The sequence below is a fragment of the Lathamus discolor genome, chromosome 18, assembly GCF_037157495.1.
Source record: "Lathamus discolor isolate bLatDis1 chromosome 18, bLatDis1.hap1, whole genome shotgun sequence".
Lineage (NCBI taxonomy): Eukaryota > Metazoa > Chordata > Aves > Psittaciformes > Psittacidae > Lathamus > Lathamus discolor.
The window spans coordinates 2,095,301-2,112,944 of NC_088901.1; the positions used below are offsets into that span (position 1 = coordinate 2,095,301).

The 17,644-nt window shown below is 54.2% G+C and overlaps 2 protein-coding genes across 4 annotated transcripts in view; both read right to left on the reverse strand.

Moving 5' to 3' along the window:
- Nucleotides 1-2,226: 2,226 nt before the first annotated feature.
- SF3A3 (splicing factor 3a subunit 3) lies at nt 2,227-10,082 on the reverse strand. Its single transcript, XM_065697879.1, has 17 exons — nt 9,874-10,082; nt 9,741-9,788; nt 9,586-9,638; nt 8,807-8,912; nt 8,351-8,423; nt 7,937-8,028; nt 7,530-7,612; nt 7,036-7,174; nt 6,619-6,687; nt 6,211-6,278; nt 5,752-5,859; nt 5,362-5,431; nt 4,546-4,710; nt 4,331-4,441; nt 3,809-3,899; nt 3,154-3,209; nt 2,227-2,523 (listed from the first exon to the last, which is right to left on the reverse strand). The coding sequence occupies exons 1-17, from the start codon at nt 9,967-9,969 to the stop codon at nt 2,446-2,448; spliced, it is 1,506 nt and encodes a 501-aa protein (XP_065553951.1). The 5' UTR covers nt 9,970-10,082; the 3' UTR covers nt 2,227-2,445.
- Nucleotides 10,083-12,744: 2,662 nt separating this feature from the next.
- The window catches only part of FHL3 (four and a half LIM domains 3), a 29,077-nt gene continuing 24,177 nt past the window's right edge, over nt 12,745-17,644 (reverse strand). For 2 of the 3 annotated variants that reach the window (XM_065697499.1, XM_065697498.1), the window contains exons 2-6: nt 16,871-17,055; nt 16,618-16,792; nt 15,878-16,047; nt 15,552-15,738; nt 12,745-14,628 (exon numbers count right to left, since the gene is read on the reverse strand). In XM_065697499.1, coding sequence (XP_065553571.1) covers nt 14,477-14,628; nt 15,552-15,738; nt 15,878-16,047; nt 16,618-16,792; nt 16,871-17,026 — 840 coding nt within the window. In that variant the 5' untranslated portion in view covers nt 17,027-17,055 and the 3' untranslated portion in view covers nt 12,745-14,476. The remainder of the gene's footprint in view (nt 14,629-15,551; nt 15,739-15,877; nt 16,048-16,617; nt 16,793-16,870; nt 17,056-17,644) is intronic. The other variant, XM_065697500.1, reaches the window with a different exon arrangement.

Genomic DNA, 17,644 nt, shown 5'->3' on the forward strand with positions numbered 1-17,644 from the left:
GACAAAGTCCCCATCGCACCACATTGCCTTTGCCCCGCTCCCCACAGAACCCCCCCAGCTTTCCCTTGGGGTGCAGAGCTCACCTGCTGCGGCAAGAGAGTCCTGGACGCAGAGGTGCAGAGCCAAGACGCAGAGCAGCAGGCCTGGAATGGAGTGGGGATGGCTGAGGCCACCGCTTCAGCCACAGCCCAAGGAGCCTCCCAGCAGCACAGGATGCTCACCCCAGCACAGCCAACCCAGCCTCCCCGGGGCAGGGAGGTTATGGGGAGCCCCACAGACACACCAGGGACCCGCGGTGGTTGCAGGGACCAGCCCTGCTGCAAATCCCTGCCCAGAGCCCCCGGTGACAGCAGCCACCCTTGTCCCAAGGAAGCCTCTGGCAAAGCCTCCAGCTGGGATGGATTCCCTGGGAGCACCAGACGGATGCTGCAGCAGAGTCCCTGTTACCTTGAGCAGAGGGGATGAGCCACGGGTGCCCTGCCATCCCCATCCAGCAGCAGCTTCTCCCAGGACCTGGCAGGAAGAGGCAGGCTCAGAGCTGGGCAGCAGGAGAGGCCAATGCAGTGGTCACTGCCCTCATGTGCTCCCTGTGGGTGCCCAGGACGTGGCTTGGGATGAGGTGGCAGAAACAAACAGGACAAGGTGCTTAAGAGAGACTTTTCCTATCGAGTCTGTTTTCTCATAGGATCCCAGAGTGGTTTGGGTTGGAAGGGACCTTAAAGCTCATCCACTTCCAACACCTTCCACTAGAGCAGCTTGCTCCAAGCCCCATCCAACCTGGCCTTAAAGGAACCATTCTCCTAGGAAATTCTACAGCCTTTATCCCAGACACCACGGGACACCAGAGAAATCCATGTTGTTCAGTGCTCCATGTTTGGTCCTTGTAGTGCAGGCCGTGCTTTTCAATCCAAAGCTCCTGGCAAGAACACCCACTAACAGCACCTCTGCAGACTGCCATCCACGTCCTCCCAACAGGCTCCCAACCCAGAAACCACCTAACATGTAAATAACCAAGTAACTCAGCACTGTCACTGTGCCTGCTTGCACTTAGGGAGCAAGAGGAAGGTGCTTTGAGCCTCAGCTGCAGCAGGAGGTGGTTGAACAAGTGCAGAAGGGGCCTGGGAGGGTGCCCCTGGGAGCCACGTGCTCCCGTTGGTGTGGTAACCCTGCACCAGAGCTCGCAGCCAACACGGCAGCTGCCAGGAGCACGAAGCAGCTCCAGATGATGCTTGGCACCGTGCAGCAGTTGACTGATGCTCTGCAAATAAAGATGTGGTCCAGCAGCAGCACCCATCATGGGAGGCTGAAGCTTTCATGGCTTCACTGAGGCTCTTCATTCCAAGCAAAGAGAAGACAATGCAGGCTGGCAACTTTTAGCTTCCAAAGTGGGGCACCCACCACCCAGACCAGGTTTGGACCTTACTGAGCTGGGCACCACCCCAGCACAGCCCAACCCAGCTCAGAGCAGGCTTAGGAACAAACCCCCACGAGCCACAGCCGCATCCCAGGGCAGGGAAAGGGAAGAGCCCCCAGCACTGACTCACCCTGTGCGGCTGCTCCTCGGAGCTCCAACACAGCGGGGAGAGCCTGCAGCCACTGCCAGCACTGGAGAGCCTCTGAGTACCACGGAAGCACCAGCCCCACAGGCTGCACCCTGGTGCCAGCAACCAGCTCCACCCCTGCCAACCACCCATCACCCAAGGGAAGCGCTTGTTCCCTGCGGCTCCTGGCGATGCCAACGGCTCTGCACAGAGACCACAGGGAAAGGGAGCTCGTTTTGAAGCTAGAGGCGTCACCACCCAAGGCAAGAGAATCCCCCAGGTCTTTTGAGTCAGTAACAGTGCTGCAGAAGTGACCCCAAAGTGCCCACCCAGCCCAACCTAAACCAAGCTCAGTGAATTCCCTAAAAACATCCCAGTGGCCAAAGCTCCACGGGGAGGCAGCCCGAGGTAAAAGCAGCAAGAAGGCAAATGCATTTGTTTCGCAAAGGAGCCAGAAGGAAACCATAGGATTACAGCAAGACACAGGACAGTTACTCCTGTCAGCAGGCAAAGTCCGTGTGTGCTTTATAGAAAGTCAATTCTCACCATAAGTATTTCCATCAGCATGGGAATAAGAGAGAATAAATTGCTTCTGACAAGTCAAACTGTGTACAAAGCGTTTTAAACCCACCGCAATCAAAGCTCTTCCTCCCAGCATACGAAAGGAAACAAAGTTCCTCAGCACTTCCTACATTAAAATTGGTTTATTTTTTCATGGTTTGCTTTCTTTTACTATAAAACAACGTCACAAGTCTGCTTTTCACACGGGCCTTACTAAAAGTGATCCTAGAAAGTATCCTTAAAATCTCTATTCATGCACATACAAAATCAGGGGCTGAAGAGTCAGAGCTGCTGACGCATCTCCGCTTGCTTTGCAGGTGTGAAATCCTTCACGTGGGAAAAGCTACAGCAGCCCTTGACGTTTCAGGTCTTCATAGGTCTTTTTATTCACCACGTTCCCACTGGAATCCTCGTATTCCTCCTAGGATGGAACCAACGGTTTAGAGACACCTGAGGCTGTGCTACAGCATTTAAAGCTCAGCTCCAGCCAAGAACCTCCGCACATGAAGGGATGCAGTGGATCTACCAGCAGGCCCCATGAGAAGAGCTTTTCCTGAGGCAGAGTAATTACAAGCTGTAGTACAGGCTGTATTTCATAGAACCATAGAATGGTTTGGGTTGGAAGGGACCTTAAGCTCATCCAGTTCTAACCCCACTGCCATGGGCAGGGATGCCTTCGCTTGCCCTGTATACTGGTTTGAGATAGACTATAAGGAAAGGCACTGGTGTAAGTGAGCACACTGCTCACAACAGCTCCTTCTCCTCACAAAACAAAGAGGACATTGGGACTGTAAAGCAGCAGCATATTAAAGGATTCTTACACAAAGGGCTTGAGCCTGTGCTCTCTGGACCACTCTCCAACACAAGAGGCACTTTCCACACAGCACCACTACCAGGAGCTGTGCAACGAGCACAGTTCCTGCTGCTCTCTCCAGTGTGCAGGAGGCTCTTAGAGATTCATCTGACAGAGCCAGAGGGTTCAGGCCAGGTAAGCTGGGGGATCCCACACACACAGGACCAGTCACATCCAAATGCCTCTGTCATGTCTCACCTCTGTGTCAGGCTGCCATCTCTCCGAAGCCTTCTGTTGTTTCAGCTTTGCCCACACTGTAAATACAAAAGTCATATAGGATCTGATGCCATTTCCCTTGAGATACTGGTTTTTAATCTGGTCAAATACACAAAAGAACTTTTTGCAGTCCAGGAATATATTTAATATCCATTACAAATTTATGGTTTACTGTGTGGTTCTCTGAAAGGCACAGAACCAGAGCAAGGCAGGCTTCAAAGGGATCATTCAGGATGGGACACAAGATAAAGATCCAAACCCACTACTTCAGAGATACTGCTCCAAAGGTAATAATAGCTTTTTGGGAAATCAAGGCTTTAATAAGTTTCTTCTAGGCAAGAATTAATTTACCTCCAGGAACTACAACCTGTATTTGTTAACCTAAGTGAGGCAGACTGAAGAAACAACCTCTGCATGAGACAGGCACAGCCCCCTCAATCCATCAGCACAGATGCATTGAACTGTAATCACTGACAGCCCTAAGGACTTGTGTAGGCTTGCAAAAGCTGCCCATAGGCTCTACCAGTTCCAAAGGTTTTTTCTGGCTTCCCCAGGTCATCAGGAAAGGGCAAATCTTTGGCAAGAGCCAATAGAAGTGTTTACAGCACACGCTCTCTGTTGTGCCGTCAGTACTTACATGAGACTGCATCCTCAATCTGTGTGACATTGGCAAAATGCGCAGTGTTGGGAATTCCCAGGCATCTCATTCCGTGAGCATGTCGCCATTCCTGGGGAGAAGAGATGGAAGTCAGTGTACCGGAGGGAATGCCACTTCATCTGCGACGCCTGAGACTATAAAGACACACTAGCAAGTACTATCAAAAAGCAAATCTAAACAGAGTCCGAAAAACCTTTATTAAGGTATTTTCCTCTACTTTATAGACAATCAGTACAATAGAGGCACTGTGCACAAACCAGACCTGGATACGGGAATTAGGTGTTCAAACAAGAAGGCACTGGACAGAAACTGGCACAATACATCCTAGTGGCACAATACAGCTACACAATGTATAGTTCCAACCATAGGGCCCTTCAGCATCAGCCCAGATCCACATTTTAGCAGTGGAAAAAGGGCACCTGAGCACTCCACTGACTTACTACTTCTTATAAAGATTATCTGAACCTGGTATTGATGTTTCTGTAGCAAAGCATTACTCACTGCAAAGTGACGCTGAAAAGCCTTGGGCCCTCGGTAGGTGTAGTTACCGCAAATCTCACAGTTGTAGTTGATGTTTAAACCATGTAATTTGTACAACCAGTATGGGATTGGCTGGCAAGAGAAGAGAAATGGGGATTAGGTCAAATAGCAAGGCAGGTTCAAACAGCAGGACAGTGTGGAGACAGTGACAGCTCCCGCTTTTCCAGCGCTGTTACCTTGCCATCCCAACCAAGAGGCAGGTTTTTAGGATTATAAATGATTTCATTTTCTTCATCTTCACTCTCACTCTCACTGATCTGCTCTTCCTCCTCCTCCTCCCTCTCCTCCCCTGTCCGTGCTTGCTTACGCTGCACATTCTCGTGGGTGAGGTGTCGCTGTTCCTATAAGAAAAGAGAAGGAATTGTTCACAGCTACAAAGGGCAGACTCTTGCAGCACGAAACACGTCTTCAATGTACAGAGGGAGGGGAATGGAAAACCAGTATGAAACAGAGAACTCTCATTTTACTCAACTGGAGTTTTTAGTATACTATTTCCTATTTACAAAGAATAGAAAACTCATACTACCACTGGCACTTCCAAGGGGACAAGCTAACACCAGCAGCCACCCTGCTAAAAGCAATCACCCCAAACTGAAACAAGGAGTTAGGGAAGCGGAGGCAGAACAAGTAAGGGTTTGCAACACCCTGTGTTTTGGACTTAAAATGGCAATTAACTACACTGATGTGGTACACCCTCAAAAAGACAAGCCAGGCTTCCCCAGAACATGCAGCCTCTGGGTGTGGGACAGACCCAAGACATGCCTGTTCCTAAAAGCCTGCAAAGTAATTATCTAACGGAAATATAAATGTAATTCATTATATTCTACTTACTGACAGAAAAAGCTATCTACTAAAATGCACTTTAAAACTATGGATATGAAAAGAACTCTTCTTACTGCCTACGAAAGCAGTGGGTACAGATGTGGATGACCTTTCAGTCACTGTTTGATAGCTCTGAAATAAAACCCTCAAAGACAGAATAAAATCCTTACCCCAAGAACTTCCACGTACTCATAAATCTGAGCTTCCAGGAATGCGAGATCTTTATTTCTTTCAGTGTCTCTGGAAATAGATAAAGGACCTTAATGAAGCCCATTCTGGAAGTGCCAACATCGTGTGTGCACCGAGGTCCTAAAGACAAACTTGACTTGTATACAGCAAGAAAACAGAGACAAATAGCAAATAGCTTGTGGAAAGTAAACTGGACACAAACTCAGCTCTGGTATCTTCCCCTTGGGTCAGGACTATGTGGTCCAACATAAAAAGCTTCTAACTCTCCAAGAATCGATCCATCACAACCATACAAATGTGGTGTCTATAGAACACTACTCATGGCAGTGAAGAGAACACCCCCAACCTCAGAATGACCTGTAAGAACTCACCTTTTGCTTCCTTTTGTCTTTGGATTCTTGGCAAACAAGGAAGGATCAAGTGCTTCAAGGGATTTGCCTTTAGTGCTGAAAAGTCTCTGGGCACGCTCTTCCAGAGTACTGTGGAGAAGCAGGGAGGAGATGAGCCCAAACCCCAGTTTTACATTCCCTGAGAACTATTTGTATTCATGCCTCAAAACTCTAAATGTAGCTTTTAAAAGATCATGAGATTCCCTAGTATCTGTCTTCATGCTAAGCCAAATTCTTTCATCTGAGAGACTCCAGTGTAGGACACTTCACCACAGTAAGTACATCACTGTATCCCCTGACTGGTTCTCCATGCTTTGTCTTTCAAACATCACTGAGGTAATTCTTGTACAACAGAGATGACAAATCAAGTATCCCATAAAGGAATGCAAGCCAGGAAAACCTCAAAAGCTGAAAAGGAACTATAAAAAGACTGCAACTTACCCACCACATTTTAGTCCCAGGGCCAGTAAAGCTGATTTTAACCTGTCCAGTCCCAGAGAGGCCAATTCCTGTGCAATTAAAATCACAACAGAGGAGCCATTCACCAAACACAATATGGTTGTACATTCATTTTAACTCATTAAAGAACACAACAACCAATGACCAGCGGAAAGGACTGCCAAGGGTGCATCACTCCTCACTGAAGAGTGAGGATGTGACAAATTGGACCAGATCTTTCAAGTTACATTCCCCTAATAGGAGAAATTAAATCATCCGCATAATCCAGGTGTTATCCAGAGAGCACAGAGCCAGAGAAAAGCACAGCAAGTCAAGTTATGAAAAGGAACGAAATGATGAAGCTTCTACCTGCCCAAAACACAGCCCTAGTGCAGAGCACTGAGAACTTACCTCCCAAGAGGAAAATGCTGAGAGGTCCAGGTGGGCTCCGGCATGAGTGAGTGCACTGCTGGTCTCTTTCTGCCAACATAAAACACATGCAAGATCTTCATGACATCCTACAACACGAGTTCATGCAATATTCTAACCTCAAGAAAAGCAATTAACTTCACAGATACAAAATCTCCCACTAAACCAAGCAAGGGAACAATAGGAAAGCTACAAAATAAGCAAAGCTTAAAAAGGTTTCGAACCAGTTACGTCGGGTTTCAAATTCAAAGTAGTATTAAGTTGCATCTTTGTGATACACAACCACACACCTTGCTCTCAGACTTAACCTCAGTGCTGACTTTACACAAGTGATTCACATTCACAAACGACAAGCTCTCACAGGTACAGCAGCATTCACAGCGCTCAGTGACTGCTCACCGGCCAGCCAGGGAATGTTCCATTCTCCCACTTCTTCTCAAACTCAGTCTGAATCTTCCCAAAAAGCTCATTCTGGTCCAGTAACGGTTTCACTCGATCCGTGTAATCCTGTAGGTACTCAAGCAGCATCTCAAGGTACCTGGCAGAGTAAGCACAAGCACAGGTCAGTCAGTAGCAACCTCTAACATTTAGCCACCTCTTTGGAAAGTAATCACCCTCTACTACTCCAAAGGGAGACCATCAAGAGAACGACACATGACTTATAGATGCAGCAGTTACAAGGATAAAGCAAGGTCCTTCCACAACGCAGAACGTGGCTTTCCACAGTGCTGCTGTGCTGCACGTTCTTCTCAGGACTCAGACTGAGTTACTACAGCTCAGTGACTCAACTCACACGAGTTAAGGTTGACTGCTGATTATATTCTTAGCAACTGTGCACTTAAGCAAATTGCTTCTCATCAACTGTCGTAAAAGAAGCAGGTAGGAAGGCTCACCTCTTATATTCAGCGTTTTTTCTCTCCTTGGGAATATCGAAGAGTTGGTCAAATGTGGATAAGTAAGTGATATAATCCAGTTTCTAAAAGGAAAAAGGTTGAGTCAGGCTTTCTACACATGCAGCCAGATTAACACCCAGTTTCCAGGTACCAGGCCAGAAGAAAAGCTCGAGTTCATGCCATCGTTCTGGACTGGAGAGGCCTGGGGTTCTCAGGGTGCTAACACATTGCTCTACACAACTATCAGCACTCAGCAGCAGAAAACAGAAGCCATCACAACATTAACAACAGAGATACCAACCGAGAGACCAAGACAGCAGTCACAAAGCAGCACTAAGAATTCAGGTGCTCTCAAGGTATATGTGGAACAAAATGACTTTGAAATAGCTACAAGGAAATAAACCTACCTCTGATGATTTCAGGTTGATGTACTTGAGATAACAATCATGCAGATCCAAGTACCGTCCGTACCCTTCCTCATCTGTGAACTCCACCAGATCTGTAGGGAAGATCATGAAAAGCTTTATTATGAGCTTCGTTTTCTGTCCTTATTACACACATACTTTAGAACCTGAAAAGGATTAACCCTGGATTAATCTGTGCTTAAGGGATGTAAGTTAATCACACATCCGACAGCTTCTCTGTGTAAGCACATGAGAACATTCCTCAAGAGGAAGAATTTCAATGACAAGAGTTTCCAGAAGTCATTCCGTGAAAGGGAGGTGGAACTCCGAAGTGTGCAAACCAGATCAAACAACTCCTCAAGTAACACCTCCCAAGCACCACGTTTCAACTGGCCTCATAGAAAACTACACACTTACTCTGAGCCTCTTCACTGGGGTTGTCTCTGGCCTTCAGCAGCTCCTCAAACTCCACCGACATTGGAACACAGATCTTCAACAACAGGCAGAGGTTACACAAGTGCCAGGATAAAACATACACAAAGCATCACAGGCTGCAGACAAGAACCTGCTCAAGGTGCCCCAAGCCTTTCTTCACCACTGCTTCGGCACAGGCTGAAAAATCTCGGCAGCAAAGCGTGCCTGAGCACACAGAGAACACATCGGCATCTCCTGCCTTCTACCCACACTGCTCGCACAGCAGCTTACCCTGCCCCTGAAGCACTGCCTACCCGTCACCATCGTTTCTCAAGCAGCATTTTAGTGCTCTTAGCATCGTGTATCAAGGCAAATAAAGCGGAAGGAAAAGCCTGCTGATCGTAGGGGTGAGGCAAACGGAGCGCAAAGCTCCCGCTGCTGGAGCAGGGAACCACTCACCTCATTCGGGTGCTTCCGATGGAATTCCTTGATTTGCTTCAGCCTGTTGTAGAACTCTGCGAATTCGTTGGGCCCCGAAATGGCGCTGAGCTCCTCCTTCCGTAAGCTGCGAGTACACGAAGGAGGGGCAGGTTAGGAGGGGAACCGCACTGACACTGTCTTTTCCCAGGTCTAGTGCTGCATTTTGATCCCATGCTGCAGCCTCCCCTCACAAACGTCGACAGCAACTCAGAGCCTCCCCATTACCGCAGGGAACCAACAAGGTGCCAGTGTCCAGCATGGACGTCACCAATGTGCAACCCAGGGCCCGCTCCTGCAGGTTTGGTCGCCAGAACTCGGGCCCTGCTCTCACAGACCTCAGAGCAGCTTCCAGTACCTGAAGGGGGGCTATAGGGATGCTGGGGAGGGACTCTTCATCAGGGACTGCAGTGACAGGACAAGGGGTAACGGGTTCAAACTGAAACAGGGGAAGTTTAGATTGGATCTAAGGAGGAAATTCTTTCCTGTTAGGGTGGTGAGGCACTGGAATGGGTTGCCCAGGGAGGTTGTGAGTGCTCCATCCCTGGCAGTGTTCAAGGCCAGGCTGGATGAAGCCTTGGGTGGGATGGTTTAGTGTGAGGTGTCCCTGCCCATGGCAGGGGGGTTGGAACTGGATGATCTTGAGGTCCTTCCCAACCCACGCTGTTCCATGATTCTATGTATTTCCAACTGACTTCGAAGAGCCCCCAGGCTCTTTACACCCGCTCCCGCAGCAGAGGAGGCCCCGGGGCAGCACTCACCCGTCCTTGTCGTCATAGAGGTCCCTCAGGTTGCCGCTCACCTCCATGTACCTCTACAACACAAAAGCAAACCCCAACCGATGCCACCAGGGCCGAGCCCCCGGCAGCACAAGGCAGAGCCCGCCCCAGGCCTGTCCCGGCCCCGGCGCACTCACGTCCTGCATGGCCCGGGTCCGGTGGTCAGAGTTGATCTGGTCGCGGAGCTGAGGGGAGAGGAGCAGAGGGTGAGGGCGGGCAGGGGCAGGGGCAGGGGCAGAGGCAGGGGCAGGGCCGCGGCCCCGCACGCACCGTGGACTTCTTGGTGAGCATCTCCTTGACCATGACGTCCATGAGCCGCTCCCGCTCCTCGTGGTACCGCCGCTGCTGCTCCAGGATCGTCTCCATCCTCCCGCGCCCGCCCGGAACCCGCCGCCTTCCTCTTCCGCTCCCGCCTGCGCAGCGCCGGAAGCTTCCGGACGGGCCTTGCGGCCCGGAGCGAGGTTCCGGCACCGGACGGAGGTTCCGGGCCCGGCGCCGTGGAGCGGCGGGGGGGGGGGGGGAAGCGGGGTCCGTGGCGCCGGGAGCCGGGCCCCGCAGCAGGGTCCGCGCAGGGCTCCGGCTGGGCCCCCATGGAGCAGCCCCGTGCCCGCGGCCACCACTGCCTGACCCGGGGCACCCGCAGGGCCGGTGCCCGCAGCCCTGCCCTGGGCAGCCCCTTCCAATGCTGAGCACCCTCTGGGGCAGGAATTGTTCCTCAGCCCCATCTAAACCTGCCCTGGGGCAGCTTGAGGCCGGTTCCTCTTGTCCCATCCCTTGTTCCTTGGGAGCAGAGCCCAGCCCCTCCTGGCTCCATCCTCCTGCCAGGCACTTGTAGGGAGAGATCAGGTCCCCCCTGAGCCTTCTCCATCTGACCCCCCAGCTCCCTCACCCGCTCCCCATCACAGTGCTCCAGGCCCTGCCCCAGCTCCGTGCCCTGCTCTGCCCCCCCCGGGGGCTGCGGTGCCCCCAGCCCCTGCAGCACCGACCCCGCGGCCACAGCCCTGCCTCCGCCCCGCAGCCGCACCGCCGGCGCCCGCAGCCCTGGCCGCAGCCTTGGATGCTGATGGCCCCCTCCAGCTCCGCCCGGAATGGCCGAGCAGGGGGTGCCCGCATCCTCTCGTACCCCGGCGATGCATGGCCCCCGTGTTCCGTGCAGGAACGGGGAATGACTTCAAGCCAAAAGCTGAGTTCTGGCACACAAACGTGATCCTGGCCTGGGAACAGCCAATTCACTGCGGAGAGAAGGGCGCTGAAGGTACCAACAGTGCCTTTAATCACCCTTCAGGCTGCCCCGGAGGGCGGCAGCTCCTCCTCATGGATGCCTGTCTAAAAATAAAGAGGGAGATAAGATTCTGAACTTCGTGTTCTTCCCCTTCCCTTTGCGTGAAACCTCATCCCTGGAAAGGGAAGGAGCTGAAACCCAGCAATGTCCCGTCGGGCCGCAGGGCCTCTTTATCTGGGGCTGCCGGCATCAGGAGGGTCAAGGTGGGACAAGAGCAGCCCCTGCGTGACCTCCCTGCGCCTCTCGCCGTGCATGGTGCCCCTCGGCGCAGCTTTGTGCCCACGGGCCTGGGAGGGACAGCACAGTTTTCCTGCAGGGAATCCTATGGGATGCTCCTTCCCCACCTCCCCAGGACCTTCACTGTGGGACAACCAAAAGAGACCTGGGGGATGCCTGCAGGGTCCAGCCTGGCTGTAACCACAGCCCTCCCACCCCAGGGGCTCTCCCACCATTATGGAGCCTCCAGCCCAGCGCCGTCAGCCTCCCGGTCACCTGGAGGGATGCAGAGCTCCATGCGGAGAGCTCAGACAAGGCACGGCAGGGGCACAACCCGGCTGCTGCCCGGAGCCGGGTGCAGCCGCGGCTGGAAACGGGGCAACCACCAGCAGGGAGCTGGAATCAGCCCTTCCCTCCCTCCCGCCCAGCCGCAGGCAGGAGCAGGTTTAGCGCTGGGGCCTCTTTCCCCACCCCAGCCCCGGAGTCCCAGCGAGTTCCCTGCTCCCACCTCAGCCCAGCCCTGCTCAATCCCCTTTTCCCGGCTGCTGCAGAGCCGCACGCTGGGAATCTCGGGGGATGTTTGTGCATGACATCACCCTCCCCCTCCTGTAAATGGGGCTCTGCGCCCTGCGCAGCCCTGACCCATTCATGACAGGGATAAAATCCAGATGTTCCAGGCTCCGTGCAGCTGGGTCATTTCCTTTTTTGGCTAAAAACGTGAGGCTCTGGAGGCTGCCTGAAAGAGGAGCCCGGGGGCCCTTTGTACAGAAACCCTTTGTGGTTAATCCCTGGGCCCGGCGCTGCAGGAACAAGGGCCTGCGGGGCACCCGCTGCAGCAGGGCTGCGGCTGCTCACTCACCCTCCGAGGCCAAGCAAAACCGGGCGCAGGGCAGCGACAGCAGCAAAGCTCTTCCTTGAACAAGCCCGTTTGCTGCCAGAGCAGGAGCCTTGCAAGGAGCCAGGAATGTGCCAGTGCCCTCGTTGCCCGCTGCGGTGCTGGAGCAGCACCAGGGGAGCAGAGCGGGCGCTGGGGGCCAGGGCAGGCAGGCGCAGAGGAAGCGGTGGCATCCGTTAGTAAATGTAAAGGAATCTGTGGAAAACAGTTTCAGATGTTCGGGAATCAACGGCTCCGTGGCTGATGCAAGTGAGGAATGAGCATGCACGGCTCCGGGGAAGGCTGCCAGGAGGAGACCACTGTTATCCCGATGGAGATCACAGCAGCTTCCCCACCAAACCTCCTCCGGAGAGCCTCCGTGTGCGGATGGGGGAGTGCGTATCGCAGGGGCAGGGAGCCCGTCTGCATCACGGTGGGACGGGATTCCCTATCACAGTGATCCAGCCCAGCTCCTGCGGCAGCGCAGGATGTTGAGCCTGACCCAGGAGCCAGCCTGGAGGCATCGGCCGCGTCCTGCTCAGGCCTGTCCTGCACAGCAGCAGGCACGGACACACAGGAACCCACAGCGGGAAGAGGGAGCTGCTGCTTCCCTGCCATAACCCACAGGGCTGGTACTGATGCTGGACATGGTCTGGGGGAGGCATGAGCACAGAGGGGGGGGTCACCATCCCCAGTGCAGGGTTAGGGGTGAGGACAAGGCTGAGAGCTCTGCCCTGTGCCTGCTGCTTGAGAAACACATGAGAACAAGTGTCACTAAAGGGGTTTATTATTATATAAAGCCATAGGAAATACACGGGAGGCTGAGGTTTAGGATACTTCCTTCTTGAGACTGCTCCAAGCTCCTCAGAATAGCAGACACACAAACTCTGATTTGCCTGCATCAAAGCTTTCAAACAAGGGTTCAACAAGGGTCTGAATACAGAGTTAATAACACTTCAACATGCATAACATCTGAACAGGTTTTTCTGTTCCTAAGTGAAGCCTGAGGGGGGTCTTGCCCCTTCATCCTGCAGTTGGTTATACAATGACAGATATTGATGACGAAAGAGTACAAAAGGGAAAAACCCGAACACGAGAAGATGCTTTCAGAAAAGTACACGGCTGTCTAAGCAGGAAAGCAGGGTCAGCAGAAGCGCCCCAGCAAGACAGAAGCAAAAGGGATGCAGGGACAAGGCAGGCAGGAGCATCCCACTGAAGGGGGGGGGTTTAAGGGGCCCAGGGCCAGCTCAGCCGTGGGGCAAGGACAGCTCGAGGCCTCGTGTGGGTCTGGGATGGCTCAAGATGTCCCATTTTGCAGTTAGGGCCAGCGCAGGGACCTGGGGGATGTAAAACCCCTCCTCAGGGCAGCCCAGGTGCCACCTCTGCTTTAGGACCCAGCGAGGGATGAGTGTGGCTGAGGGGAGCTGCTGCACCCTGCCCATCGCAGGGGGGGGACACAGCCCTGGCAGGCTGCAGGCACCCTGACTGCCCCCCTGGCTGCCCCCCACATTCCCAGTCCCTCCCCTCCAGTGCTCCCTCCCAGCACAGCCACAGCCCCGCAGAGGTCTGCAGCGTTACCTGTGCTGCAGGCGGGTGGGCTCGGCAAGGGGATCCCCATCCCATGGCAGGGGGATAAAGCCCGCGGTGCTCTCAGCCTTCAGCACACCCTTCTCCAGGGCCCAGCCAGGCACATCGCGGGGCTGCTCCATGCACCAGCTCAGGCACTGCAGCGGCAGCCTTGGGAGAACCCGGCACAGATGGGCACGGGCAGGGAGGAGATGGGGCTGAACACCCTGTACCTGTGAGCGATCCCAGCTCCTCATCCACACCTGAGAGCTCCTCCGTGGAGCAGAGCAAAGGGTCTGGCCTGCAAACAGGGAGGTGGCTCCAGCAATCCCGAGCTGGCTCCCGTCTGGCAGGACCCGTGCTCATCTCCTGGCCACACTCCAGCCTGGTGTCCCCTAAGCGTGCCCTTCATGCCCAGGTCACCACAGGGCAGCCACACGTAAGCCGTCTATGATGCAGGCCAGCAAGGCCAAGCTGCACGGACCAGGAGCTGCTGCCTTGTATCGCACAGAGCAAGGGAAGCACATGGGGGAAAGAGAGAAGTCAGCAGTGTGCCAGGGGAGCAAATCCATGCTGCCAGCCTGCGGAGCCAGCAGCCCAACGCTGAAGCTGCTGCTGCCCTTTGCTCGGCTGGGGCCCTGGGCTCAGCTTGTGCCTGGTCAGACAGGAAGCAAAAGGAAAGAGTAAATAATGGAAGGGGGGGGGGGATCTTGAAGCTCCTTTTCAACTTTATTTAGCTTTGGCTCTGCACAGAGCCATAGCATAGCGTACTCTAGCCTTCAGGAGGGGCACAGGAACCCCCTGAACACACCGTGGTTCGGGGTCAGCCCCCATCTCCTTTGCCTTGTGCCTGCCCCTGCAGTGGTGTTGGGGTGATCTGGCACAAAGACCCTGAAGAATAGAGAAGGCCCCTGCCCCACGGTGTCCTCGGAGGCTCATAGGTCGCTGCTGCAGTCGCGGCACAGGATCTCATCGTTGTCAGGGATGAAGCCTTTCCCCACCAGCGAGGTGTTGCAGCGGGCACAGTTAAAGCAATTGTGGTGCCAGTGACGGTCCTCAAAGGAGACGTATTTACCACCACCAAAGCCTACAGGAGGGGCAGAGAACAGCGTTAGAACCCATGGGGATGAGCTTCCCACACAGAGCGAGCCTTTCCCTGGTCATCTCCGAGTCAGGCCTTCGCCTGCAGCGCTGCACTGTGGCACCCAAACCACCCCAGCGTCAAACACACCTGAAATACAACTAGCACTCTTGGAGGGGAGAAGAGGACCTTGCAAGGACAGGGAAATCCCAGGAAGAGCTCTCCTGCCACCAGCCCCAGCCCAGGCTCCTGCAGAGGCTCTGTGGCAGCTTCCTTCCTCCTCCAGCAGGGGCTGGACTTGTGGACTGTGACCCCCTTCTCCCAGGGACTGGGACAAACTGATAAGGGCCAGACGGGAAGCGATGTGCCCAGGAGCTGCCGGGTCCTCAGCCGGAGTCATCCTCTGAGTCACCAGCTGATGAATGCCTTTGCCTGCCTGCCCAAGCAGCAAGAGACACAAGCTGCAGGGGGAAAGGTCAAGGGGAGGAGAAGAGGAAGGAGGCCAGACCCTCCCAAGGGTTTCTGCAGAAGAGGACCCTCTGCTTCCCCTGTCGTAGGCAGGTACGAGAGGTCCAGGCTCCCCTGCAGCAGTTGCTGCCCCAGCTACGGCTGGAAGTCTCTGGCTTTCCCTGTCTATGAGCAATCTTTCCACAGGGCATGGCAACTAGCCTCAAACAAGGAGAGATGGAGACACAAGATTACGCTGAGAGAGGTCATTTTGGGAGCCTTTGGGAGGCTTAAAGTGCCTGGAGACCCTTGAGCAAGCCTGCATAGTGGAGATGTATATGAGCATCATATGGACATGGGTGACACGTGCACACAAGAGGGTGCACCCAGAGAAGTCACCACATGTCTGGGCATCCAGATGCCCTGAAACAGGCCAGCTAGGTCATGCAGAAGTGCCCTGTCACCAGAGCTGTTCTGCTCACCTGTGATGGGCTTTGTGCAGGCACTGCACTTCTTGGCATAGAGGTTCCCAAAGCACTTGATGCAGTAGGGGTTGTCATCCTGGGAGGTGAACTGCTGACCAGCCAGGGGGGTCTTACAGCCTGTGCAGACGAAACACTCCTTGTGCCACGGCTCATCCCGGTAAGTCACTCCTCCCTTGGTCAGGGTCTGCAGGGAGGGAGCACACACTGCTGACACATGGGGGTGCTGGAGCCTGAACCCTTCTCTGGTGAGGCTCAGACAGGAGCAGGGAACATATCCCTAGATCCAAGAACTCGGGGGCTATGGGCTGTTGGGTCACACATACCTTTTTGCACCGAGTGCAGCGAGGAGCAAACTTGCTCTCGTAACAGGGCACACAGTAATAATCCTTCTTGTCTGGGATGAAGGAGCGTGACCCGATGGGCTGCTGGCAGCTGCTGCATATGAAGCAATGCTCATGCCAGGTTTGTCCGTTGTACTCCAGCTTACGGGATCCTGCAGAGAGAGTTCACAGTGACAGGAGGGAGCAGCACTTGCACACACATGGGCTGTGAAGTGGCCCTGCACACCCAGCTCTGTGCCTGTCCGCCCTGTGGCAGCACAGGACCGCAGGCAGCTGCACAGGGACACCCTGCCCACCCCACAGCCCCGAGGGGAGGGCTGCAGGAACATGCCCCCAGCACCAGCACACAGGCCAAGGCAGAGACGCCTGTTGTAACCTATGTGTGAAGATGGTGCCAGAATAGCCAAGCAAAGACACGCCTTTGCCTCAGGCCACCTCCAGAGACGCTCACACACCTTCAGTCATTCCTTCTCTCCTCGTCAGCACACACCAGGAAATGCCCAGGAAACCTTTTGTTATCTCCCCCCCCCAGCTCACTTCCTCATGGAAACAGAGGAGCAGCCAGACAGGGCTGCTGTGGTGATCACAGCTTGGTAGACAAGCAAAGTGCCAAGGGAACAGAAATTCATCTCTCTGCCTTGCTGCCCTAGTGTTGGACCCCCCAGCCCCACCACTACTGAGACCAGGAGCCAACTGCAGTGCCAGACTCTGCCTGCTCCTACCTGGCATGACTGTCTTCTCGCAGGCAATGCATTTGGAGGAGAACTCGCTGCAGTAGCAGTCATTGCACAGCAGCTCCTCTCCTTGGCAGGTGAAGGGCTCATCAGCCAGGGAACGGTCACAGCGGAAGCAGCGGAAGCAGTGCTCGTGGTAATGACGATCCTCATAGTACAGCTCCTGGGGAGGAGAGCGGAGGTGAGGAGGGGACCCATCACCCAGGGACCACCCTGCCCCGCCGTGGGGTCCCACACTCACTCTGCAGTCGTGGCCGATCAGCTCTTTGCACTCATCACAGGTGTTGGCAAAGTGGGCATCGTAGCAGGGGATGCAGTACGGGCCGTTGTCCATCTGGATGTACTTGCGCCCATACAAGGACTCCTTGCAGTTGTCGCAGTCAAAGCACTCTGTCATGGTGCCAGTCTGAGGGCCTCCTTCACCTGCTAAGAGATCAGCAGAGATGCTGGGTCAGTATCAGCTTACACTGCCTGAGATGTCCCTGCACAGCCCTGCCATCTCCAGAGGACAAGGACCATGAACCCCTGCGCTGAGCCAGCACCAGGCCAGGACACAGCCCTGAGCTGCTGCGCCTGCTCCGTGCCTGTGTGCACTTCCGAAACAGCCTGCATACAATCAGGGCCTGGGATGAGCCTTGCTTTAGGTTTATACTGAAGTTCAACACTCGGAGCACCACTCAGAGAAACCTTGACACATGAGCATGCAGCCAGAAGACAGCTCCTCACTGTCTGCCTCCTTGCTGGGAAGCACAGTGTAAATGAGGACCAAAAGAGACAATTTGCATGCATTAAAAGCTTTAGGTTTGGCACTGAAAAGAGGACCATGCACACGCTGTGTGGGTGCACATCCACTGTCACATCCGAGAGCCAGCCACCTGCAGGGAAACCTGCTTACCAAGACACCAGCATGGCCCTGGACCAACAGCAAGATTCCTCCTGCCAGCCTGGGAGCTGATGCTCTGCCCGATGGGGCTGTCAGGAATTCCAGTTCTGGAGCTTCTCCAGGACTTTCAAG